Genomic DNA, 26,853 nt, shown 5'->3' on the forward strand with positions numbered 1-26,853 from the left:
CTCTAGCCTTTGGCACTCCCGGGCAGATAAACAGTGCCACCTGGTAGGGAGTCAAAAGTGGTGCTTTAAAATGCAAATACAAACCCCTCCTACATTTGTTGTCAAATCACTTCTCCATGATTCCTAGGCAGGCGGTGGATTCTGAGTCTGGGAGAAAGGCCGGGGGAACACTGCCTGCCTGGGCAAAAATAACCCCCAAAGCCACGAGCCAAGTGCTCGGCCGGAGCCCCTGCAGCCTGTGGATACACGGCGGGCGGCTGGCGGTCCCCAGGGAGCCCCGCGGGGCCGGCTCCGCTCCCCCTCCGCGCGCCGGGCGGCTGGGGCAAGCCGGCGCCGACTTTGGGAGTTCCTTTCTCCCATGTATGGAGGGCTGCTCCGGCCCGTCTCCGCCCGACTGCTCTGACGCCCAGCCCTCCCGCTGCCCACCCCCAGCCGCCTCCCTCCGACTTGCCCGGAGAAGCCAGACGGAGCCTTTCTATCTCTCTCTCTGCCACAAGTCTCTCCGCCTGCCATTCCCCCATTCCTGCAGCCACCCCACCCCTCCCAGTGCCGTCACCCCTTCTCCGCCCCCGCCTCCGCCCCCGCCTTCTCCACGGCAATCGCGGGAATAAATCAAGGAGGAAACCGAGAGGGAGCGAGAGCGCGAGCGCCGGCGGGCTTGCCCAGGTCTGTTTCCAAAGTCGCCCTTGATGGCGGCGGCGGCGAGGCAGCCGCGGCGCCGAGCAGCCGACGCGCGCTAGTGGGTCCGCCCGCCGCCGCCCCTTCCCCCGCGCCGGGCTTCGCCCCTGCAGCCCCCGGCGCGAGCCCGCGTCCCGGTCCCGGCCCTGGGCGCGCCGGCCCTCAGACGCCCGCGGTCTGGGCTGACCGTGCTCCTTCTCCTCCCGTGGTTTCCAGCACCGGTCCTTCCCCAGGCTGGGAAGGGAGGCGAGATTGATCTTCGATAGCGAAGATGGCTGCTGGCTGCCTGCTGGCCTTGACTCTGACACTTTTCCAATCTTTGCTGATCGGCCCCTCGTCTGAGGAGCCGTTCCCTTCGGCCGTCACGTAAGTGCCCGGGCAGGGCGGGGAGTGCGGGCCGAGGGGTGCCGCGGAAGCCCGACGCGGGCTCCATTCCCGAGTTGAGGGGCTTCTGTGCCCGTGGGGGTGGGGAGTGAGCCGGACTTGGATCTGGAGAGGCCGAGCGGGAGGTGCGCGCTGCTCGCCGCCGGAATGCGCACCGAACCCGCGTCTTGGGAGCCTCGGCGGGGCCAGGCTGTCCTGGGAAACGTCCGCCGAAGACTCGCGGCGCCTCAGCCCATCTCTAAAAGGGTTCCTTGGACATAAAAGAGTTTAGCTGTACTGTGGGAAAAGTTTCCAGCCAGATACCCGCTCTCATCAAACCCAGTCCTATAAAAAGTTGTGTTTGGGTTGGGTATTTTGCACATAGGTAATTGCAGGCTGGCCAGGGTAGCGTGGACTTTTCCCGCACTTTCCCCGCACTTGGCCTCTGGGATGCTCGCTAATTGCTGTGGTATCCAAACTCGTTTGGATCCCAAATTACTGGGCGCGCTCGACAGCCTTCCTGATGAGAGGAGTGCTCGCTTCACGCGGTAGAGGTGCTGTCCACCCCAGGGACTCGCAGGTACCGGGGCCGTGCCACCCAACTTCCCTCACCCTCTATTTGAAACATTTAAGTGCTGAAGGACACGCGGTTCCTGTTCTTAGAATGAATAGAACCTATTCTTTGGGGGAGGGACTGTTTCCAGAGTCTACTGCAATTTTCTCTTATTTTTACCATTTCTAAAATAGCTTAAAAAAACCTCGCTGCTGTTCTGGAAATAGACTGTTTGAAGGTAGCTGTATAGTCACAGGGCAGGAAGGGAATGAACAATAATAATTCTCTTTTAGGCTGGAAAAAAGACAAAGTCAGTGGCACATATAAATATACACATATTTTTAAATGCGCGGAATAGCCTATCAGGCATTCTGGGAAAACATTTTTTTTTTTTTTTTTTTTTTGGTTCTTGAAGCTACTTTAAAGCTTCTAAGAGTAGGTAATCGGAAGTGGATGAGTCACTTTAATGAATTTTACATAACAAAAACAAAGCCCAAGGTAGCCTTCCCGGTATTTTTGCTATTGGGAATTATTTGCTGTCCTTTGTTGGCTGAGTGCTGAATACTGGAGTTGGTGGTGGATACTAACCGTGAATCTTTACCAGTTGAAATCCTGCAGCTATTATTTAAGGTTCAGCTTAAAGTATTTATTACATTAGGTGTCAGTGAAGAATCCGAAGGATGCACATTCTAACCCGGCTAAGGGGAGTGTCTAATATTTTTGTCATTGATTTACAGTCATGTACCTTTTTAGATAATCTTCCATAAAAATGATTGCAGATCCTTTTTGTTATGAAGCACAAGGGTAAATGCCATCTGTAGATCTTCCTGTAATTGGCAGGATGTTCCAAGCGGATATTTTGAAACATGAAAAGAGTAAGAATTACACAGAAGATGCTACAAAATTATGCACTCTTATTAAGAAATTACACTTCTATATATTTGTTTCTTTAGTCTCTTTGTAGCTTGGCCTGTAAAGCTAGAACTCAAGTGAATCGCTTGCATTTTGTGTCAAAGAAGTGGTGCTTTAAAGCAGTCAGTGTGTTCAGTTTACACATTTTTAAAGTGTTATTTTTAACTGACAATTTATCAGTATTTCTCTCATTTGGAGGGACTGCTTCATCACACTATTGGGGAAAACTATGACTTTTTAAGATACTACAAAATACAACTTTTTATTCCTGAACAGACCATGCTAAAATATTAATAGAAGAATCCTTGTTGTAAGAAGGACACCTGCAATAAATGTTTTCCTAAAATTAAAATAGCTCAATTTTCATGGTCAGAAATTCACTAAAGACAAGAAAGAAAATAAATAGTGGGCAAAAATAGGACTTAGGAAGCCACAGTTTCTTTTCTTTGAAAGGATTTGAAATTTATTTTGTAACAATGAAAATTTAAGATATTTTCAAATAATATGAAACACTAATTATTTTGTAAAAAAGCTTAATAAAAGATTTTGTAGAGCTAAGTCAGTCTCTTTTAGGAAGTATTGGCAATGTTTTTGTAAGGCTTCTGCATCTTTATTTTTTTTTAAAAGTTAGTAACCTTCTGAGGAAAGGAGAAATGAGAGTTGACATTTGTACTTCATGTTGTATTTCTGAGTAAACTTTATGAAATTAAAAAAAATACAGCATTAATTTTATTAAGATGTAGTGCTGTTTACTTTTCTTGCAAGAAAAGAGTTGATGCAGAGAATTTATCAGGATAAATCTCAAATCTTTGGGAAAAATTCCAAGTTCATTAAAAACTCAGTACAAAGATTATAGTGTCACTAAAGGCAAATTATTGTGCTTCTATATATACATTTCTCTGGAAATCATTAGTAAATTCTTTTGGTTTTTTGATAATTTTATTTTTTCCAGAAAAAGTAATGTAAGAAGTTTTTATCATCAGAAGAGGAAGAATATGCCACCAACATAGTATAAAATTCATTATGCACTCATGGGAGTGGGACCTGAATTAGAATTAGTAATACAAAGGTTTTTGTTTTTGTTTTTTTAGAATGTTTACAATAATATTAAGGGCTTAAGTATTATTATAATAAAACATAAATACCATTCTAAATATTTTCTTTAATTTTCTCTGGTTTAACATACATTCTCATGTAGCATATTCTGAATTAAAATAGTAGTTAAACTGTTCTAAGAGGTAACACTAAAGAAACTGTTTTTTGTTTTTTTTTTTCGAAGGAAGGAATTTTGATACAATTCTTTTGCTAGGTTAGGTTTTTCTTTTGGCAATGATTGTTTCAATAAGGTGTGAAACATAAATATGCCGTCTGGTAGCAGCCACCTAGTGCATATTGGTTTGTATATGAGTGGAAAGAACATCATTTTCATGTTATAGTACGCACATGTCATACTGATAGTTTAAAATGTAGTTTTCTAAAGGGAATTCTCCCTTGCTTTAGAAATAATTTCTTGGCACATGTGTGAAAACACTTCTATTTTAAAACTCAGGATAATAAGTATGGTAGCCAGTATTGTAATGTTAATTTAAATCGGTCGCTCCTAATTTTAGAATCTATTTACAAATCCAGTTTTTAAAAAAAGCACATAGTTATAACTACTATTCATGTTAAACTTTTATCTCAGTCGTATCAAAATGCCAATCAGTCCAGAATAATTGGCTGGGAGCCCTTTGGTATATGGGAATTTTAATATATTTAAACTATATAATGGGATAAATATATCAGTAAGAATTACTGGTATCTACAGAAAATAAGCATAAAATCTCATAAAAGAATAGTACTTTGGGGTTTGACTGCTTAGGATATAAATATTTTTCTATTATTAGACAAATTTACGTATAAAGTCTACAGAAAATAAATTCTCTGTCATAACTTTGGAATGGATATCTTTTTCATATGTTAGGAGTGATATAATTATTCTCATTCACGTACAACATAGAGAAGGAAATGTGCCTTATGACAAAATATGAGATACAGTATTAAATGTGAAATAAAACCTAAAAACAATGGACATTAATAAATCCTTTTCTCAGATCTTTGCTTAGTTTTCATCAGCTTAACCACATGACAACATTTATTATTCCACAGGTGTACATTTAAAATATGCAACAGTAGATATATTCTTCCAGACAAGTAGTAACATGATATTAAATTTAGTAATGTTTATACATGGTTATATGGGTAGCTGTTTGGATAGGCATTTGATTGAGCATTAGGCAGACTGAAATGGATACAGTCTAAAGAAACATTTTTGGGAAGGTACAAGAATCTAAGCTTATTATGGTTTATAAAAGGAAATAAAATGTGCCTTTTTTATTTTCCTATGGCTTTCACCAATTTAATTTTAATTTAATAAATACATACAAAATCAGATTCTATCGCAAGTTGTTCATTTTGAAAATAGGTAAAAACTTTACCACTCTCTTTCTTCAAAGAGACCTTGCTTTGTAGACGCCTTTCCAATACTTCTCCAACACTGATAAAAATAACATCATAAAATCCTCTTCCTTCTAGGGTTTACACATGGTGATGTTTTGCAGAAACATAAGTAACACGTGGAAATTATGTATTCAAATTTACTGTTTACATTTAGAAGTATATAGTCATAAGAAATGACAATACATTTAGGAATTTAAAAAATAATACCAAAAACCATGCCCATAACAAACTGTATTATTTAAATTAATGTGTTCTCTGGAGTATTTGTATATTCAGCACATGCATAGAAATTTCTATTCTTCTTATTTTTCAATACAGATGCAAATATTCAAGAAAGTAATCTGTTCTTCTGAATTCACATCTTGTACCTAACATGTGTCGTCAAACTACTTATAGCCTAAAAAGTGGGGATTTAAATGGTTAAAGTGAAATATTTTAGGCATATTGTCCAGTTTGTTGATTTCTTTCAGTGTCTTCCATGTGTGGACATACTCAACTCTGATATGAGCATACTTAGATAGAAGTTTGGAAAAAAAAATCAGAATTTGTTTCAGTATTTCTGAAGAGTAACATTTTATTGTTATTAAAGTGACAGCCTTCCATCATTTGTAATAAAAGAGATGCCTATCCTAGTATTTCAAAAAGCATGTAAGCTGCTTACCATGGGGAATGACCTCTGTTCTGTTACATCTATTGCACACTTACCTAAGGCATATGGTATGTATCAGGCACCGTGTCACACTGTGTGAGCGAGTCTTTCTTTTCCTGGACTATTTGTGCATAGTACCACAACTGTTCCCTAAGCTTTCATATGGCTGCTTTCCAATAAAGTTGGAACTGCACCGAGATAGTCAACCATGTAGCTTACACATGGTTCATGTTTTCTTCTGTGTGCACAAAACCTGGAAATTATTGTGTCATATTGTTTACAGAGTTTAAGGAAAAATAGTGATTGACTTCAGTGTTAACTGAGATGAAAGTGATAGCACTTTGTGAAAAATATTGTACTTACCGCCTTTTCCTTGAGGTTCCAAAATATGTTAACATTGCATCACTATATAATTTGTCTAGTTTATCTTACTGTAGTATTCTATTTAATAGATAATATTGTGTGTCTATCTATGTCTTTCTCTATGTATATATATGTGTACACACACATATTTATTTTTAAACTTCTTCAGGTGTTTTGCTAGGGTAGAAGAACCTGAGTACGGTAAGGTTATTAACAAAGGTGCATGCTGAAAGCTCTCTGCCAATCCACAACTGTTTATGGGGAGTAAATCTCATTCAGAATATTTTTATACACCAGCATTTAAGAATAACTTTTTCAAGAGAATCAGATGAGCTATTTAAAATGTTCAGGTCCTGTTGGACAAGTTATTAACATAATTGATGAGCAACAACAGAAACGTGGTTCTGAAGATAGGCTTGCAGTCTGTTAAGCAAAACAAATATGAGGAAGGGACTATTGCACTTGAAGTGTTGGGCTCTTATTAAAACATCTTTGCATACTAAGCAATTTTATTTCTGCCATTTAGATAAGGGATACTTTGAAATTTTTAAGAATTAAATATTAGACACACCATGTTTTAGGATTCAAGGATAAACGTGCACAGGTTTTAAAATTTTGTTTGTAAAACCTAAACTTTTAGGTTTTTCTTTCTTATAGACTTTATCTAATTTGTGGTAGTTCAATTCCATTGCTCCTTTAAAATTTGCCATTTATATAGATTCTAACAAGATTATAAACAAGGAAAAAATTGACATTGTGGCCTCAACAAACTGGCACACTTTTATAGTTAATTTCAATAATACAGAATCAGGCTGTTATATATGAAGCAATATTTAAAGTTCTCTTTGAATATGAATGTGGGATATTTCTGGCTAAATGTTATTTTAACATTTGCTTCTGCTGGTTTTTTTTTTTTTTTAACCATATGCTTCTGCTGGATTAAAAAAATTCAGTTACATTTTAAATTCTATATCATAAATGGAAGAACAACTTAAGCTAGAAATGATGGCAGTGGAAAATAATGGTGTTGCCCATTTAAAATGATTCAGATTTGGGGATAATCCTACTGTTTATCTGAAGTTCTTTTCCTTGAGTAATTAAAAATTTATTACAGTAGTCTCCTGGCAAATTTTGAAAAATAATTCCTGAATTCTTTTATTCAAATAATTAATTAGTAATTCTTCTCTTTCTCTTTCTTACACACACACACATACACAATTACTATTCATCATAGTTTATTATTATTGGTACATAACATCAAGTCAAGTGGAGAAAAAGTTTTGGTTTGTTTTCCATCAGGCTACCTGTGACCAGACCTCAGTTTTGGGTCCTGCGCACTTGAATCTTCACTCACTGTTTCGGGGACCTCTTACTACTAGATTTTTCTCTCTATAGGGTAATTGTTGAGGGATTTTGATGCATAGATAAATCTATAATACATTATCAACACTTTCACCAAAATTGTCAAACGGCCTAGACTGTTGTTCCTTTGACATTTGCCCACATACTGTGGGGATAATTGGGGAAAGAGTGAAGCGAGCTGTTGAGGTTTTCCTCTGTCAGGCTATATAAAGGGATGGTTAGACATTAATGATGTTTCATTTTGAGGGTCAGAGGAGGAATGGCTCAGTAAAATAAATGAGCTTATGCACACTGGGAAAATCTGTTTCAAAAAAAATAATCAAGAGGTGTTGTGGCGGTGGGACTTCCCTGGTGGGGCAGTGGTTAAGAATCCACCTGGCAGTGCAGGGGACACGGGTTCGAGCCCTGGTCCCGGAAGATCCCACATGCCGCGGAGCAACTAAGCCCGTGCGCCACAACTACTGAGCCTGTGCTCTAGAGCCCACGTGCCACAGCTACTGAAGCCCACACACCTAGAGCTCGTGCTCTGCAACAAGAGAAGCCACTGCAATGATGAGCCTGCACACCACAACAAAGACCCAACGTAGCCAAAAATAAACAAATAAATAAATTTATTTTTTTAAAAAAAGAGGCGTTATGGTGGAGATGCTGTGAGGAATGATGCCTGCGTAAGTGGAGCAGCGGGGCCCTCAGATTTGCGAGGTGCAAAGTTACATTAAAGATGCTAAAGGTTGGCAGTTAGTTATCTTATTTTATTTTGTTTTGTTTTGCTTTACTTTATTTTATTTTCTTCTTTTTTCCCATTTTCCATGTGAGCTCGGTTATCCTGGAAATGCTGTTTACTGGACCTTGTTTTTAGAGACCTAAATATTCATATAGGGAAATTCACCTTAGAAACCAAAGACAGTAAAATTGTCTAGAGCTCAAAAAATAGAAGCAATTAAGCATTCTTATTTTTTATATAACTCTGGGAAAATGGTTCATTGGATAAGAAATATTAGTATAACACTTTATTAAAACCTTAAATGCTAATAATCAAGAAAGAAATTCCATTAGTAAATTCCATCCCTTAGATTATAAGAAATGAAATAGCTTGCTGGTTCTAGGCTTCTAGGTAGTACACTGAAGACTATTTAGACCTCTGAGTACATAGTACCTCTTACTTTTTAAAAATAGTTTTGATTTATGCTGTCTCTTTTAATGTCTCCTTTTTCAAAGGTTTTTAGCATCAAATGTAATTTAATTCAATGATTAATGCAATTATTATTATTCAGAGCAAATTATGTAGTGCACTGAACTACATGCTGAGAATCCACATTGAGGAAGAGAGTCCCCAAGGAAGACATTCCCAACTCCAGGCTGATTGTGAAGCAGTGGAATCTGACAAAGCGTGATCAAGAAAAAGCACATAACGTGGTGAAGAAATATGCCCGGGCTGTTTCATGTCAGGCATAGGACTCCTGGGTGGGAAGAGACGTTGGTGGGACTGAATCGTGAGTCTGAGTCTAGGTGATACAATTTTTGCATCAGAGCTCTCTTCCTACCTGACCCAAAGGGGAGTCGGGCATTGTTCACAACACATGGACATTTGTGGTAGCCCAGCTCTGAGTACTCAAATTTGGCTTTCATCCTAAGACTTTTATTTAATTAAAAATAAAATTAATAGGTTTTGAACCATAGTATGTAGAAAATGGATTAAAGAGACAATATTCTAAGCAGGGACAATGGGAGCAGTTAGTAGACTCTGGCAGCATCCCAGAGTGAGAGATGCCCAAGGTCTAAAGAGAATAGTGGCAGTGGGAAAGCAAAGCAGGGATAAAACATATTGTAGAGGTAAATATTCAGGTGCTGTTGGTTATGGGATGGGGGAATCAGGAAGAGAGAAGTGTTGGAGGTGGCTCCAGGCTCTTTAACAGGTAGATCATGTTATACTGAACTTCCTAGACTAGACACAGAGGAGGAATAGTAAGTTGGTGGTGGGGTGAAAGTAACATGCTCACTGTTGGACGTTTTGAGTTTGTGGTGTCTCTATAGATGACTATTAGGCCATTAGTAATATGTATCTGAAGCAGATTTGGAGGCGAATTGAGTAACTTTGAAGCCAGAAAATGGGTCCATTCATTCATTTAGCAAATATCTATTTAGTATCTATTATGATAGGCATGGTGAGTTTCAAAAGAAGAGTCTTGATCCTTCATATTGCAGAGAAATCGGATAAGATGAGCCCTTTAAGGAAATCACCAGGTCGTTGCTGATGTGACAGCAGTTTCAGTAGAATGTTTTGGATGCAAGCATGGTTTCTTGCCTTGAAGAGTTGGAAGCAGGTGAGAATATGAAGGCAGCAAGTGCAGATTTGTTCTTTAAAGGAATTTGACAATGTGAGGAAAGGGAGAGAGTAGGAAGTTCAGAGGAAGGTAGTGTAAGGGATTTGGCGTTCTTTTGTTTTGCGTAGAGAATAGGAGCTATAATAGGCCATTTGGGATCGCAGGTAGTAGAAAACCATAGGACTGTCTTGAACCAAAAAGGGAAATATTTTTCAGTGGTAGTTGGAGCTGGATGATCAGTCATGAGAGTCAAGGTGAAGGATGTGCCAACACCTACAGAAAGGGGTGGAGCTTTTATTAGGATCATCTCTTGCTCTAGCCTCTGGTTTTCTTTGTTTGACTCCTTATTCTTCTCTGTCCTTGCAAACTGACTTTATCTGCTTCCTGACGCTCATGTTGTCGAATGCCTGTGAGGGTTTACATTTTCCCTGTTGAAGCTTTCAAACAGTTTGAGACCAGAATCCTAGTCCAAAACACAGGCTTCTAAAGAAAGATATGTTGGTAATCTGAATATGGACCAGATGACCATCTGTAGCTCATTCATTTGAGACCAGGAGATGGGATTTGGAAAAAGGATTTTGGTTGCCTAAGCTTGGGTCACTTCTCATACCCTGGGCCAATCTCATTAAGAGGTATTGCACTGCAACAGGCCAGTTGCTAGTACCATGGATAGAGGAAGAAGCAATTCTTAGAAAAAGGTTCCTGGTGGGCGGGGGAGGTTGTAGAGGCAACTAAATAAGTGTTACCAGAGGGGAGATTTGAGCATATCAGAGAGAGAAGACCAAATGGCAGAGAGATGAAAGGGATGAGAGAGGCCATGATTGACGGGTGAACGTTCTGACCGAGGCAGCTGAGGAAGGGATCAAGACGAAAAACAGTGTCTTACAAAGTAACTTTTGAAATATGAAACAGCCTTGAGAATTAAAGCAGATGGTTGGAATATAGGATAGATACACTTTTAATTTACAGGAGATGTTTTTGGAGGAATGTTCCAAATTATATATTCCATGCTCAAGAAGGAATGACATGATTCAGAAATGTAATAAATGCACATTAGTAATGTTCACATTTTGAGATGTACAGACCAGAGTTTTTCTTTATTTGGTAGTAAGTAACAAGGCTCTAGTACATCACTATATTTCCTTTGGACACAGCAACGTTTGGTTCTCTTTTGTCTTTATTTCTCTTTTCTTTCTTTTTTTTTAAATACAGGTTGTCATCTTGAAGACCCATGTAGTTTTGCAAAATGTCATTAGATTTAATAAGTGTATGTGCTTATGACAGAAAGATGTTACAGGAGTATCAAGCAAAAGAAAACAAAAAAAGAACAAATAGTTCTTGATTTTGGCAGTTTAGCCTTATTCACTTATTAATTTTTTGGCAGATAGGGGTGGCTTATGGCCCTACTTTGTCCGTGCTTCTCCAACCCCACCTGCCCAAACCTCATGTCCGTTCTTTAGCAGAGGGCAGAAATTTGAATTGAAACAGATCCTTGTAAAAAAAAAACAAAAAACAATATAATGAATTTGATAAGACAACACACCACTGACAAATATTCCTGCAAAGCATGTCCCTGGTCAACCCTTACAGAGGCATCTCAGGTCTCCTGAAGGTCTGAAAATCACTGGCAGCTGCCATCACAGCAGTTCCCTGAGTTTCCAAGATGACTGAATGAACGGTTAGGATTGCAAATGCCAGCGGATCTAAGAATCAGTCTTGATCTCACTGGTCCCAGTGCAGTGTGGAAAAACCACCCTTGTGGTCTGTAACAAGAGATGAGGAGCATTAGGGCGGATATTTATTTCCATTTTGTGACTGCTCTTTTTTCTCTTCCATAGCTATTCACAGTTTGCTTGAGCTAATTTTGATGTCTCTACCCACAGAAAGTCTGGACACTAATAATTACAGCTATCTTTCAATTATTGTTATATTGCTTTCTAACATATTTGAGCTCCTGAATGTGAGGCACTGTGAATTAATACTCTGCATGTTTTTTAATCCATCCAACCTTTAAGTCAGTCCCTTAAGATAAGTATTATCCCTGTTTTATAGATGAGGAAGGTTAAGTTTTGAGTATGAAGGACTTTTCTGAGTTTTTTTAGGAAAAAAGTTTGACCCCAAGCAGCTTGATTCTAGAGTCCTACACTTAGCTGCTGTACTTTGCTGCCCTTACATGGCAGGAGCCTGGATTTCTTTGCACCCATTGTCTTACCTGCTCCAGTTGTGGCTGGCTGCATATGCTAGCAATGAGGCCAAGAGGGTAAAGGAGTCAGTGTAAAGTAGAGCAGAATTAACACTAAGTCCAACTTCTCCATCTGCAGAACAAGGGTAATATTAACCTAATCCTGAATCACGGTATTATATCATGGGGATCAAGTGAGAGGATGCATGGGGATTCTTGAAGGACTGTTTAATGGCCAGGCTTTATTATTTGTACCACGTGCGATTTCTCTGCCTTCAAGGGATCATGAATTGATGACGAAGGGTTAGTGAGCTAGATTACTGTGCTAACCTATCATTTGGTCTATTGTTTTCATTCAGAAAAACCTGAAATGAATGGGAAAAGGGATGCTTATTAGCAGGCCTTAAAAATGTTTCTTCTTAAAAAGTTGTGTAGCCTTTAATCATAAAGAGGAAATGAAAAGAGATGCAATGGACTAGAGTGCGTGAAGTGTTCTGTCTCTAGGTTCAGGACACAGCCTATATCTCAAAAGGGACCATGAAGAAAACAGGACCACAGAGGATTTGATGTGCTTCATCTTGACATTTCAGCCAGCACCTGTTGCATGAGATCTGTGCCACAGGAGATTGAGTCTATTTTTAAAAGTCACAACTTTGTCACTGATAACCTCTCATTGTCAAAGATGGAAGTTTTCAGCTTTAAGACAGAATATTTGAAAGTGAATAAAGCAATCTATCCACGATGTTTATAGAAATGATTTCAGACAACCCTGCAAATTGAGCGAGCACGGAATAGTAAAATTGAGACCAGTTGCATTTTGAGTAACGAACACAGAAGTCAGAAAAAAAATCTGCCAACAGCATACTGAAAAAGGCCAATTTTCGTTTGACTCATCCAACTGATGATTAGTTACACTCATTGAACCTCACTCCTTCACTTTATAATATAAATGGAGTTTAGCCTTTCACAAACACTGTTCTCTTATTGGTAGAAATAAAACAGTGAAATGAAATTTCTGCTGCACACTTTTAATTGATTTGTGGAGGGAAGAAATGTTTCAGATGAAACTTTACACTAATACCAATGACTAATGAGTACAACTTGATGATAACCATTGAAGCAGCAAGTTTTCCAGTGCCAGGAACCTGCCTTTTTATGGCAGTCATTTTGACATTTGCCACAGAAAGGAATGTAAAATTCTTATGACGTCTGTCACTTTAAAAATACCAACCCTTCTTTGCCATAACATTAGATTAGAATTGACTTAAATTTGCATCTGTGAAAATGTTAGGAGAGAAAACAAATGGGCCATGTGAAGCCTCAGGAGGATGGGCACAATGGAGTGTGTGCAGATTGCTCTAAATTAAACATGTAGAATGCTTGGTTGTGTCTCAAAACACCTGATTTTCCTGTCGATATAAATGTAGAAAACCGAATTAATTTTCATGAGGTGAAATTTTATTGTGCTTGTGTAGCTCAGTTCCCAGGGGGTTTGATACATGGTATTAAGGTCGGCTGGTGAGTAATTGTTTAAAATTTATATTAATACTTGATGGTGATAAATAAACATATGGGAATGGCAACTCATCACAGTGCAAACCATGCCTGATAATTAGATGAGGTCATTCATCTCCTTAAATTATCAGAGGTGACACAACCTGTCTGTGTGGTGTCTAGAAGCCAGCTGAGTCCCTGGGTGTAAATGACCGTGACAGAGGGGCAGTTTGAGGGTTGCAAGCTTTGGGTTTGGTCCTGCCCTTTCTGTTGTTTTCCATAAGTGAAGTAGATGTGCCCCTGAGAGTCTGCTTTTATAACATTCACAGGGATCTACAACCTGAGTTCAATAGGATGCTCAGTATCTGTTTTTCAATTTCATTTTTATGTTTCTGTACCCCCGCCTTAATTACAAGCAAATACATTATTTATATATATAGAACTATAACTAAATATATGTGTGTATGTATATATATATACACATATACACACACACGTAATGTATGAATATTAGATGTTGGTTCCATGCTGAGTGTCAGTGAAGCTGCGTTCCTGTAGGTGACTGTCGAGTACTTCTAAAAAGTGACCATTTATGGTGTGGTTGCAGCCTTTCCAAGTTTCGTCATCTGCACCACAGAACACAGATAATGGTTTGAGTGATGATTTTTTCAGTTCTCTGAAAAACGGTTCATGGCTAGTACCATTCTAGAGGCATAGAGGAGAAAATAATAATGGATGGTTTTGAACCTTAGGGCTTAATTCCCTCTTGGAATTTGCCTGGTTGGTTAATAATGTGGGTTCAAAGCTCAGTTCTACCATTTATTAGCTGGGTAACTTGAACACGTTAACTCTTTCATTGCTAAAACTTCATCAGGTTGTTGTGAGAATTAAGAATGTTACTTCATACGAAGCACAGCACATAGAAAGTACTGGATAAATATAATTTGATTAGAAGCAGGAGAATTCTGTGGAGTCAGGTGACTTGAGTTCCGGTTTGCCTCCACCACTAACTAGGTGTGGGCCCTACCTAGGTAATATCTTGTGAGGAACAATTCCTGGCTTTAGCTCCTTCTATAATTGCTTACCGCCCAACCGTTTCCTAACAACTAGGTCTTAGTTGTCACGTGTCTGTTGAGCATAAGCGAGATGTTTCTTGGTACCCGAGTACTCCCCTGCCTTTGAGGATGCCTCTGAAAAGGCCCCACCGCAGCCCTCACATTTTAGTTTTCTCTCTCACAATCTTTCTGAAGCAAAAGTGCTAAAGTTTAATGTTTTCCTACCTTTTTAATACTCTGTGCTCTCCCCAATTGTACTCAAGCATGGTTTGGTACCAGACTCCTTTCTTTGTCTGTTTGAAGGGCCTGTTAAGAAATCTATAAGGAAGTCAGTGACCTTGCGTTCTTGTGTGCAGAGAAATAACGTTAGTGGCCTGTTGTCATGTGAGATCTTGAATCTGTGAAATAGGCCCTAGATGTTCTCATTTGACAGTATATTTCTAGTACTTGTTGCAAACTGTCTGAAAATGGTAACTTTAAAATATCAGCAGTAATAGTGATACTTGTGTAACATAGAATGGTGCTTTTTCTTTTAAGATGAGCAAAAAACACATAATCCTATCTTACCCAAGGAATAAATGAATATTATGAAGTGTTTTTAGAAGAGTATAAATCAGTTATATTGTACTGTTTAAAATACTTTTTCAAGGAGAATTAATATTAGGGCTCATTATGCATCTTTTTTTAAAATTTATTTTATTTATTTATTTATTTTTGGCTGCATTGGGTCTTTTTTGCTGTGTGTGGGCTTCCTCTAGTTTCGGCGAGCAGGGGCTACTCTTCATTGTGGTTCTCTGGCTTCTCGTTATGGTGGCTTCTCTTGTTGCGGAGCTCAGGCTCTAGGTGCGCGGGCTTCAGTAGTTGTGGCACACAGGCTCAGTAGTTGTGGCTCACGGGCTCTAGAGCGCAGGCTCAGTAGCTGTGGTGCAAGGGCTTAGTTGCTCCGCAGCATGTGGGATCTTCCTGGACCAGGGCTTGAACCCGTGACCCCTGCATTGGCAGGCAGATTCTTAACCACTGCACCACCAGGGAAGCCCTCATTATGCATCTTAAAGTTTGGAAGAGGTGTGTGTGCAGAATCACATTAAATATGGCCTTTCCTTCTGCCCAGTTAATTAGCTTTCCTCCTAGTAAGGATATTCCTAAATGAGAGAAGTTAGAGAAACAGCTAAATCCTTAAGATTTATGCAAAAAAGATGTGAATCAGACTAAAGGAAAGAGATTGAAGACTGACCGTGATCACTGGTTTAAAGTACAGTGAATGAAACGAATCAGACAGAATCTTCATAAATGCATCTTATATGAAGACTGAGAGAGAAAATGAATTTAGAATTCAGTAATCTAGACTCACTTATTTATTTTAGTTTGGTGTTTTCTACACTGTGTAATGTATTGCCACAAACTCAGTTGTTTCAAACAATGGACATTTCTTTTCTCACAGTTTCCGCAGTGACGAGTCCAGCCAGGGCTTCGCTGGTTCCTTTCCTCAAAGTCTCATAAGGTTGCAGTGAGGTGTTGACTGGCCTGTGTTCCTTTCCAGGGCAACTTTTCTACTCCTCTTTCAAGCTTTGGTGGTTGTGGACACTTACTTGTGGTTGTAGGACTACCTCCCCTTTCCTGTTCGTTCTCAGCTCCTAAAGGGCCCTCACTTCCTTCCCACGTGGCCCTCTCAAAGGTCTTCTCACAACATGGGAGTTTACTCTTTCAAGGCCAGAAGGAAGATCTCTCTTTTCAGAAAGGGGGCCCAGTCCCTCTTTTAAGGACCTTCAATTAGTTAAGTTAGACCATCTGCGATAATCTTTCTTTTGATTAACTCAGAATCAAGTGATTTGGGATCTTACTTACATCTACAGAATCCCTTCACCTTAGTCATATAACAGAACAGTCATGGGAGTGACAGCTCTTCCTGACCCCAGGTCCCACCCCCACTCCAGTAGAGTAGATGATGCATGGGAGCCATCTTAGAATTCTTCCTCCCTTGGGTTTTATTATTAGCCAACCATCATAAAGACACCAAAAACTAGAAAATGGGACCACTCACTCCTTTTGACTTTAGATGTTCACAAACTGTGGAGATCCTTGGAAGCAGTCAGATGAGTATCATCCTTTTTGCCTCAGGCAAAGTGTGATTTGCCACATTGGTGCTGATCCATCCTATCAGGAGTCAGGGAAGTAAATCCCAAAAGTTCATTAACTACTTATTACTAGTGTTGTCATAATTAGTTAGCTGAACGTTCCCCCCTCTACAAAGAAAAGAATTCTCTGTAGTATGGTTTAAGCCAGTTTACACAATTGTTGTTAATAAATATGTAGAAAAATTGTAAGTTCTTTTGAGATGTAAAGGATTAAGTTAACTCTAAATTAAGGTGTATACTTAGTGAAATCTTAGGTCTCTCCTTAAATTGTGTGCATTTCCCTGCCTGTATAAACTAGTGATTCTGTAAAATCCTAACCAGCATCTGTTTTTGCTTATATGTATCTTTCTGGACTGGTCGTGTTCTCTAGCTAATGCCCAGTTATAAAGTATTAATGTGGGAATGTTCATATGTAACTGAAAGCATCCGTATGTGATTTCTCCTCTTCACTGACTGGATTTTTGGTGAATAGTTACGATATGACTTCTGCTTTCCAAAGCAGATGCTTTGAAAGATGCTTCTTCACAATACCTAAGTACTGGGTACTCAGTAAGTTTACCTAAAAAAGGCCCCTCTTTTCTTGCATGCAGGTGCTCCCTTGCTCTGCACTATGCATACCTAGTCATCTCATTTTGGAAGTACAGCTGATTGTCTGATTTGTTCAGGATTTATCTTGTTATACCTCTAGCACTAATTAATTTGCTAACACCAGGGGATTCTGGCCAGAGTAATGGTCTATCTAATTCAGTGCTTTTCACACTAACTGTCCTAAAGGAACAGAGTTTACTTTTTGTAAATTTCATATTCATTGCAAATGTATATTTTTTGTAGAATACTACAATGAAAATCAGTTAGTAGAAAAATGAAATTAAAAAATATATGAACCTTCGGTTTTAAATAATTAGATTCAATACTCATAACATCACTTCTTCAAACTGTTATAATGTGTCTAAACACTCTCCATTTCTGTGCTTTCCTTGAGCTAGATTTGCAGAGCATAATCTGAGTATCTCTAGTTTAATTGATTTGGCTGTTTAAGGTAACTAAATGACTGTTTTCAGTTTAAAGTGGCATGTAAAAAAACCTAAAATTAAAGATTTTCACATTAAATGATTTTTTTAAATGATGTGTCCCACTTTAATGCTTGCCTTTTATTTTGGCTATTAGATAGCTATGACCTTTTTCTTCAAAGTAATCATAATAATTTGGCTTGAAAGGAGCTGCCAATTCCAGATCATTAAATGCTGTAGTTCCTTACTGGAATTTTATGTTCTTCACAAACAAATTTATTTGACTTTTAATGTACTCTCTTTAGAACATTTACTATTTGCAATGGGTCCAAGCATTTGCTGTCAGCAAAGCAAATATTTTGGTACTGTAATAAAGTTAAGGGCTGCATACCCTTTTTAGGACCACTTCAATAAATCAGGACTCATGTGAAGGTAGCTGTTATTCCATTTTGATGGATTATGGGATTACTTGGATGTATTCAAGAAACAGATGGATACAAAATTTTTACTCCACAAAGATTTTATGTCCCAGAATCAAGATGAAAACACCATAAAACATTCCTGGGGCAGGTTGAGGTTTTTGTTTTTGTTTTTTCCCTCCACTTTGTTTTTTAAAAAATTATCTGTATAAGATGTACTTGGTCTATGAGGCTGAGGCTTTGTAAAAATCTCCACCTATATCTCAGATCTCAGAGTGTCTGCCAAAGTATAAACTTTCTCACTGTATTGAAACACATCCAGAATCAAGCATAACGATTCTTGCAAAAGGCAATTAAAAGATTTTTTCAAAGAATGGAATGTGCCATTTATCTTCGGTTCAAATGTTCACTTGGTAAGTAGTGTGAATTGCAGAACTTTTTCATTTTGTAGAGTCCACTTTCTCCTTCAGCATCTGTGCACTTTGAAGTTGAAATGTATTGAAAAAACTTGACTTTTTTGGACGAAGAATATTTTTATTTTCTGTTGATTCGACGAGAGATTTTTCTGACCGTCTGTTGCCAAAGATGTTCTTAAATTGCATGTAGGATTTTACCTAACAAAACTGAGGCATACTAAATTATATCAATAGACTGGTACAACAAGATTATCTTCTCTTTATTTTATGCTTTTTCCATGCAGTACTTCTGAGTAATATCTGTCTATATACACGTATTCCTTAACGATTGTCTCATGGATTTTTACAGAGTTTCCCCAGACTGTTGAGATAAACTAGTTTCCTAAAAATTCAGAATTATATGTTTTAAGAATCTCTTGAAGGGTTATAACTCTGTTCTTTAGCGGGTCACTTAAAACAAAACAAATTAAATTAGATCTTTCTATAAAGATGCTGCATCTTCCAGCTAATAGGATGTCAGGTGAAGAACAATACCAATCTTAACAGTGCTAGACACACTCTTGCTAAGCTTCCCAGAACAGCTATCCCTTTTAAGTGACTTTCAGGATAAGCTCACAAAAAAATACCTCGTTGACAAATTTTCTTCTAACTTCACGGATTGTACATAGTAAAAATTATAGCTGTTTCTATGTTGTTTGTAGAAAGATTTCTTTAAGAAAGAGAATATTCAGTTTAGCACATTGCAAAGACCATGAGTCTAAGAAATCAGCTGAAATCTTACCAGTGGAAATTATCCAACATCTTGGTACCCATTATAGTTAATTATTGCAATAAAATATTATTACATTTTATGTGCATATCATTTAAAATATCTTGGCAAGATGACCCTCATACATGAATATTTTAATGTAATTTAATATATTTGTAATTTGGCCAAAAATAGGGTGAGAATTTAGAACCAGATGTCATTGTCTTATAAATGTCACATCTGAAAATAAAGTATTATCTTTTTTGTGAACAGCTTTGGTTAGGGGTTAGTTAGGCCTGCTTCTTAGAGCTACAAGGAAAAACAGGAAGGGAAAGTACGGTTAAAGACTGTATGAAGTAAAACAGATAACTAATGAGAACCTACTGTATAGCACAGGGAACCCTACTCAGTGCTCTGTGGTGACCTAAATGGGAAGGAAATCTAGAAAAGAGTGGATATATGTATACGTATAACTGATTCACTTTATACAGCAGAAACTAACACAGCATTGTAAAGCAACTATGTTCCAATAAAAATTAATTTAAAAAAAAGATCTCAGAGAGAAAAAAAAAGACTATATGAAAAAGGCAACCAAAACCTTGCTGCTTCGTGGAATTTTTTTTTTTTTTTTTTAATCTGTGAGGTTATTCTGTTGACCTTAGGTGGTCCGGAAATGCAAGTCTCTGCATGGTTCTTCCTCTTCCCTGAGCATCCCCAGTTTTTAATTAGATTGCAAATTAAGGCACACCTATGCATACATGATCTGATTAAATCTGAGCCAGCCCTATCTCCAGGTGAGCATCCTAGAATTGGCGTGGCATCATATTTAGTGGTATTAGAGGCAGTCACCAACTGTGGTGAACTGTGGCTTTGTGTGCATCTCCCTCTCTTTCCCTATCCCTCTGCCACTGTATTTACTCCTTTCCTGATGGAACAGGTATACACAAGCTCTTCCTTGGTTTTATGCTCCATCCATGATTTGAGACCCCTCCCCACACACAAAAAAAAAAATCAAAAGACCTCTTATTTCCCAAACCCTTGGATAAACAGAATCTTCCTAGAGACGTCATTTTAAAGAGAGTTTATTAGCACTGATAAATCCTGAATATGTAGACCATATAAATGCAAACCATAGTTTTCGAGAGGATTTTTCTGTAGTTCTGTTTAGACTTTGTGATTGCAGCTGCCAAACACTGTGTCAGAAGAACATTTGGGCTTTCTTCTACTGAAAGTGTGCTCGCCAGTGTCTTGCCATAGAGCCCTGGAAAAAGTTGTGAAAGCATGATTTCTTGGGGTTTTCTATCTAACTTCAGATACTACCCCTTAGAACTCTTGATACTATTCTGAAGTCTGATACTATTCTGAAGATAGTTATCTGTGGTACATAATAAAGTGGTGATAAGAAGCAGGACTTAGCCAGTATAGAACTACTCTGGAGAGATGTGGTATTTTATAATAATAAAGCTAGAGTGCTATTTTATAAAATTATGGATAGTGGGACACCAGTGTGGTAGATAAAGAGGGGAAGACGGTTGGATAAAAAAGACAAAGATGTTTTGAAGGACATGCACTTGAAGAAGTATAAAGGATAATTGAGTTACATACTTCAAGAACTAAGTGATACAACCAATGTTAAAGTGTGGCCTGATGTGGTTTTTTTTTTCCTGTTCTGATTTTTCTGTTTTATGCCATTCTGAATTAAAGGTTGAAAATCTGCTCCATGTAAAACATAATACAAATTTATCAAAGGCAAGTACTCTGCAAAATTGTTGTTGTTGTTTAAAATATGGAAACAAGAACCTCAAAACACTTAAAGCATTTATTCTGTAAAGTATATCAGAGAAGATATTCTGGCATTTTTTAAGAGAGAGCACTAGATTTCCTCTTTATATTCATTTAGGTACATTTCTGGAACCGTTTCTCATGCTTTTATCTTTCAGTGAGCATTGTTCTGTTTCTGGCCTTCATGATGTGGTGGATTAAAAGCAGTGTTTTATAAAGAAAACAAAATCACGAGTTGGTTATGGGGTGAAAACTGGAAATTAAGAGGTTTTTGGAATCCTCAATTAATATTACATGCAGTTCAGTTTTAATTCATTTATATTTCTTACCAATCTTGGTTTCTCCTAAATTCAGACACAGCATGATAAAGGCTAGACTGCTTAATTTTAATTTTATAGTATTTTTTAGCATTTCATAATAATTTTATAGTATTTGGGAGCAATTCAGGATTATAATTTTGACAAGTTAGAAAAATCAAATCATAGAAACTTCACTGAAAATAACTATTAAAGTCTATTAAAATGCACCTAGGAAAGATAATAGTACCACATGGAATTTATAAAAAAAAAGCCACTAATTTTCCCACACAATCTAAGGCTGGGTTTCTCAAGCTGGCACTATTGGCATTTTGGAGCAGACAGTTCTTTGTGATGGGGGTCTGTCCTGCAGTTTGGTCTTTACCCTGTTAGAGGCCAGTAGCAACTCCTTCCCAAGTCACGATGATAAAAAATATCTCCAGACATTGTTAGATGTCTGCTGGGGTAGAAAATCACTCCTGGTTGAGAACCACTGACCTAAATGGAATCAGCACAATAAATTGGCCCCTGATATATGTTCCTTTTGCCAGTGATGTGTATTTCTGGTTCTCTCCCACAATGCTTACGTGGTGTTTGCATTTTGCTAATGTTTTGTCGCATCAGTGAGTTTTATTCATTAATCTCTGATAATAAGTGTGCTATTAAAAAGGGTAAGTTAGCTAGTTCAAAATATTTTCTAAATTAAGCTGTTAAATTTAGTGCTTGGTGAAGCAGGAAGTATAATTATTTAACATATAGTCAAATGTTCAGGGGTAAAATTCTCCTGTTCCTGGAGGTCTCTGAATTTCCTGAAGGAACATTTTGTAGTGAAACATGTCTTTAACAGAAGCATACTGGTGTCTGCCCTTTCCTGCTGGGTCTGGAGCGGAAATGAGTCAATCTCTCCTGTCCTTGTGCACACTGGATAAAATGCTTTGTAGATAACAGAAATTCTGGATAGCTGCCAGGGTGGCCTGTGGGCAAGCTAATTAACAAGGACACACACTCTTGATAGGGGTATTTGTTTCACCTGGGAAAGCTGCATAGTAAACTAATGAAGATTTTTCTTGGTTGAAAGTGCTCCATTTTTTTCAGGGGAGAACAATTAACAGCGACTCCAAAACAATACCAGCACTATTGCGACAAAGTCACCGTAGTACTGAGCTTTATTTGTAGGTGTATTATATAGTACTCTGTCTCATATGGAGCTTTGAAATTTTATAGGGCTGGTGTGAACTGATCACACACCAAAAATACCTTGATGAGAATGAAAAAGAATACCACGTGTTTCTGCTCATCTACTTTTTCTGTAAATGGAGAACTACTACACGCTGTTTGTTCTCTTTTAGGACAGTGAACTTACAAGAATGGCAACACAAAGTGGTGTGGTATAGAAACAGTGATCCCAGGGATCACTGTCTACATTGCTTACAAGGGAATGCTATTACTCGAGGGAAAATGGAAACCCAGAATCTCTGGTCCAAGATACTCTGTTTTTCTGTTGTTCAGTCAAAAGTAATTTCTCTGCTTCTTTTTCTTCTGTCTGTTAAAAAAAATAATAATATGAATAGTTGACCTCTTTAGTTGATTGGGCTTAAATGGGGCTCTTGAAGTACTTCAGATGCATTCTACTCTGATCAATTTAGGGGAGGCTAGAGAGATCCCCTTTTATGCGATTAGTATCTCCTTTTTATATTGTCCACTTTCATACTTTTCTCATGCATATCATTTTATTAACAAAACATAAATATATTATACTCTCACACTATACAAAATCTAGTGCATTTCCACATACTTTCTCCCTTCTTTTCAGATAGGTATTCATACCTGAGCAGAATAATCACTGCCTTTCCCTTTCTCAACTAAACACAAATAGGGGAAAAGGTATCCTATGCCTTCCAGCATTTTATTTCAGCCCAGCTCTTTTGCTTATCCTCGTGTTGGGTTTGACCAGGATGCTTTTGGTTTCTGCCTGTTATCCAGCGTAGTTGTTAATAATGCCCCTTCACTCTCAGAAATGTCCAGGTTCAGACACCAAATTATATGATCACCCTGAGCTCAGGGTATATCACCAGTATGCCATACCGTGTATTCCAGTTTATGGTGTCACTGTTATGAATTCATATTTAGATGATATATTATTAATATGTATATGTAACATATAGTGGAAATATTTGAGTATTTATACACTTCTATACATATGTCTGGATTGTGGATATCTTAACTCTAAAAAAGCACAGTGATTGAGACATACTTGTTCTAGCTTCTTCATATCCTGGATATACTCTTTCCTTTAAATGCATTAAGAAATGGAGTATTTATTATATATTACACAGTATTAGTTTATACTTTTTAAACAGTTGTGAATTACCAAGTTATGCAAACCATTAATATGAAGAACAATCCTAATTTATGCATTACTTGTGAGACTGCTTTTGAGTCCCAGCACAGGACACTATTTTAGGTTGACTTGTGTTCTCCCAAAATTCATATGTTGAAATTCTAACCACCCTTGCCTCAGAATGTGACCTTATTTGAAAATGGGGTCTTTGCAGATGTAATTAATTTGAATTAGGTCATACTGGAGTATGGTGGGCCGTAATCCAATATAACAAATATCCATATAGATAGGGAAAATTTGGACCCTAACACACACACACACACACAGGGACGGCACTATGTGACGATTGGAGTTACGCTTCCACAAGCCAAGGACCTATCAGAAACTAGGAGAGAGGCATAGGACAGATATTCCCTGGTGCCTCCAGAGGAAGCATGGCTCTGCTGACACCTTGACTTTGAGCCCTCAGAACTGTGAGATGATATCTTTCTTTCTGTGCCACCCAGTTTGTGGGCTTTGTTAGGGCAGCCCCAGCATGCTAGAATGGACCCCATGTCTGAGCTGCTCTGCTGGGATGGTCAGGACATCACATTCAGTCATTTAAGACCTGGTGGGTCAGATTGTCATAAGATACCATAATTATTAATGTGGTTGCATTTTAAATGAGACATCTTTAAAAATAATTCCTTTAGAACATTTAGCTATCAATACTTCATATACTTATATTCCCAATGGTCTTTTTCACGTACTAACCCTGCACACACACTGATCCTGCTATCTTTTTTTTTTTTTTTTTTTTTTTTTGCGGTACACGGGCCTCTCACTGTTGTGGCCTCTCCCGTTGTGGAGCACAGGCTCCGGACGTGCAGGCTCAGTGACCATGGCTCACGGGCCCAGCCTCTCCGCGGCATGTGGGATCCTCCCGGACCGGGGCACGAACCTGTGTCCCCTGCATCGGCAGGCGGACTCTCAACCACTGTGCCACCAGGGAAGCCCTGACCCTGCCATCTTGCTTGTCTTCTGGATATTTTTTTCTCTTGTAAAGAATTTAGATTGAACTAATGAACCTGATTTTTCCAAAGATATGGTGCAGTACATTTAAGCTAAAGAAAAATATTCAAAGACTGCTGTTGCATATTCCTACACAGCCTGTGCAGTGGATAAGACTCGTGCATAACCTACCTGACTAGAGTCAAGACTTATGCAACGTAGCTTATCTTTGAGGTCTTAGAGGCAAAAACTGTAGGGAGTTTGATGCACCTCCTAGTCTTCACGTCGAGGGCATTTCTCTTACAAAGAGAGACTTTTATCTGATATTATTATGTCCTGTACTCCTCTCTGGCACGGCACCAATTGGCCTGCTCCAGGTTTGGAAAAATATGTGATGGATGAATAGGATGATTCTTGCCAGGCAGACTTCCCAAGAAATAAAGAGAACCTTGAGGCTTTTAAAGATTAGTTTAATTAAAAAAAAAAAAAAAGAGGCCAAATCGGAAAGCTTTTATTTCTTCTTATAAAATAAGATAATGTAATAATAGTAGCTTCTACTCTGGGACATTTTAAGTTAGAAAAGTATGAATTTGTTACTGTGTACATTTGTAGAATGTCAATGATGTGACTATAAACATAAATGGTTAGCTAGAGCCAGAACGTTAAACACACAGTTTCACAGAGGTAGGTGTATGCTCCCAGGGTGTACAGTCTCATAGAGTCAGAGGTCTTGTTCACTATGAGCTATCAGTGCTAACACTACGTCCACCTTCTTGAAAAAGATATTTTTACAATAAACATTCTGGACACATGCACCTCCCTAGAATGGATCAAAATCCCTCGTACGCTGAATCAATACTGTGTGTATTTTCTTTCAGGACTTGATGTTATTTGCACCCTGGCATCCCTGGATAAATGCTTGATATGTGCTTCTAACACTCATTGCTACTCTTGCTTCCCACAAATTAATACTCAGTATTTCATTGTTGGAGTTATGTTTAGTAGTTCTTTCCACTAGTAATTTTTCCTGGCTTCTTTGATGCTTCCAATAATCAGCTGTATAATATGTGTGTAGGTGTTAGTTGTGACTTTGGCTTTCGTGCTAGCTGTGGGCCCATGGGTACAGTGCTTGATACCTCAGTTTCCGTTTCCTCATCAGTAAAATGCATTCAAAAGCTCTATCTTACTGAGTTCATTGTGTTATCGTGACATTCAAATGTGGCAGTATTATGGAATAGTTTGAACAAACTCTAGAGCACAATTTTTTTTTAAATTTATTTATTTTTGGCTGCATTGGGACCTAGTTGCAGTGTGTGGGCTTCTCATTCCGGTGTCTTCTCTTGTTGCGGAGCACGGGCTCTAGGCATGCAGGCTTCAGTAGTTGTGGCACTCGGGCTCAATAGTTGTGGCTTGCAGTCTCTAGAGCGCAGGCTCAGTAGTTGTGGAACACGGGCTTAGCTGCTCCGTGGCATGTGGGATCTTCCCGGACCAGGGCTAGAACCCATGTCCCTTGCATTGCTAGGTGGATTCTTAACCACTGAGCCACCAGGGAAGCCCTAGAGCACAATATTGACATGTGATCTTAGACTATTCATTTCCCTCATTTAAACCAGTGTGGTGGATTTGTATAACATTAAATGCACCATTAAGGTTGGTAGTGGGGCTCCGTTTCAGAACCTTGCTTTTTCTGCACCCATCTTATGTTTGAAATGCAGTATAGACACCATGTTGTTTAGACACCAGCATTTGTATGCTATAATTTTAAAATTATGACTGTGTTACAGTTATATCTTGGTTTATTATTCGAGTATTTCATTGGTTAACATTCTGGCATATAGATTAAGTTATAAATGTTATCCATGATAATATATCCTCATTAGTAAAATATTCAGTGCATATGTATCTGTAAATATACATTGTATCTATAGATGCACAGACACATCATGTATCTCATATGTATATGCATCTATATAATACAGGCATATATGTATATATATTTGTATATATAATATATCTACTAATTAGATTAATAAAATAATTTAATTAAGCATTGCCAATCATGGGCTAGGCAGTATGTTAGTCCTTGAAGAAACAAAGGCACTGAACAAGTTCATACCTTAGGTAATTCATAGGATAGTTATAACAATATTTAATACTTACTAAACATTAACATATACTATTCTAAAGCTTTATTTTAATTTTACTTTTTCTAGATTATTTTGGGTTAACAAGTGTTTTGATTGTAATGAAGAATTAAAAAAAAAAACTCGGGCTTCCCTGGT

At 38.3% G+C, this 26,853-nt stretch overlaps 1 protein-coding gene across 6 annotated transcripts in view; it reads left to right on the top strand.

The window, feature by feature from the left end:
* Positions 1–949: 949 nt before the first annotated feature.
* Positions 950–26,853, top strand: part of CACNA2D1 (calcium voltage-gated channel auxiliary subunit alpha2delta 1) — a gene marked incomplete at both ends in the record, with an annotated part of 496,553 nt that continues 470,649 nt past the window's right edge. For all 6 annotated transcript variants that reach the window (XM_079711931.1, XM_079711932.1, XM_079711933.1 and 3 more), the window contains one exon: positions 950–1,044. In XM_079711931.1, the coding sequence (XP_079568057.1) occupies positions 950–1,044 (95 nt within the window). The remainder of the gene's footprint in view (positions 1,045–26,853) is intronic.

This window comes from Hyperoodon ampullatus, assembly GCF_949752795.1.
Source record: "Hyperoodon ampullatus genome assembly, chromosome: 9".
NCBI lineage: Eukaryota > Metazoa > Chordata > Mammalia > Artiodactyla > Ziphiidae > Hyperoodon > Hyperoodon ampullatus.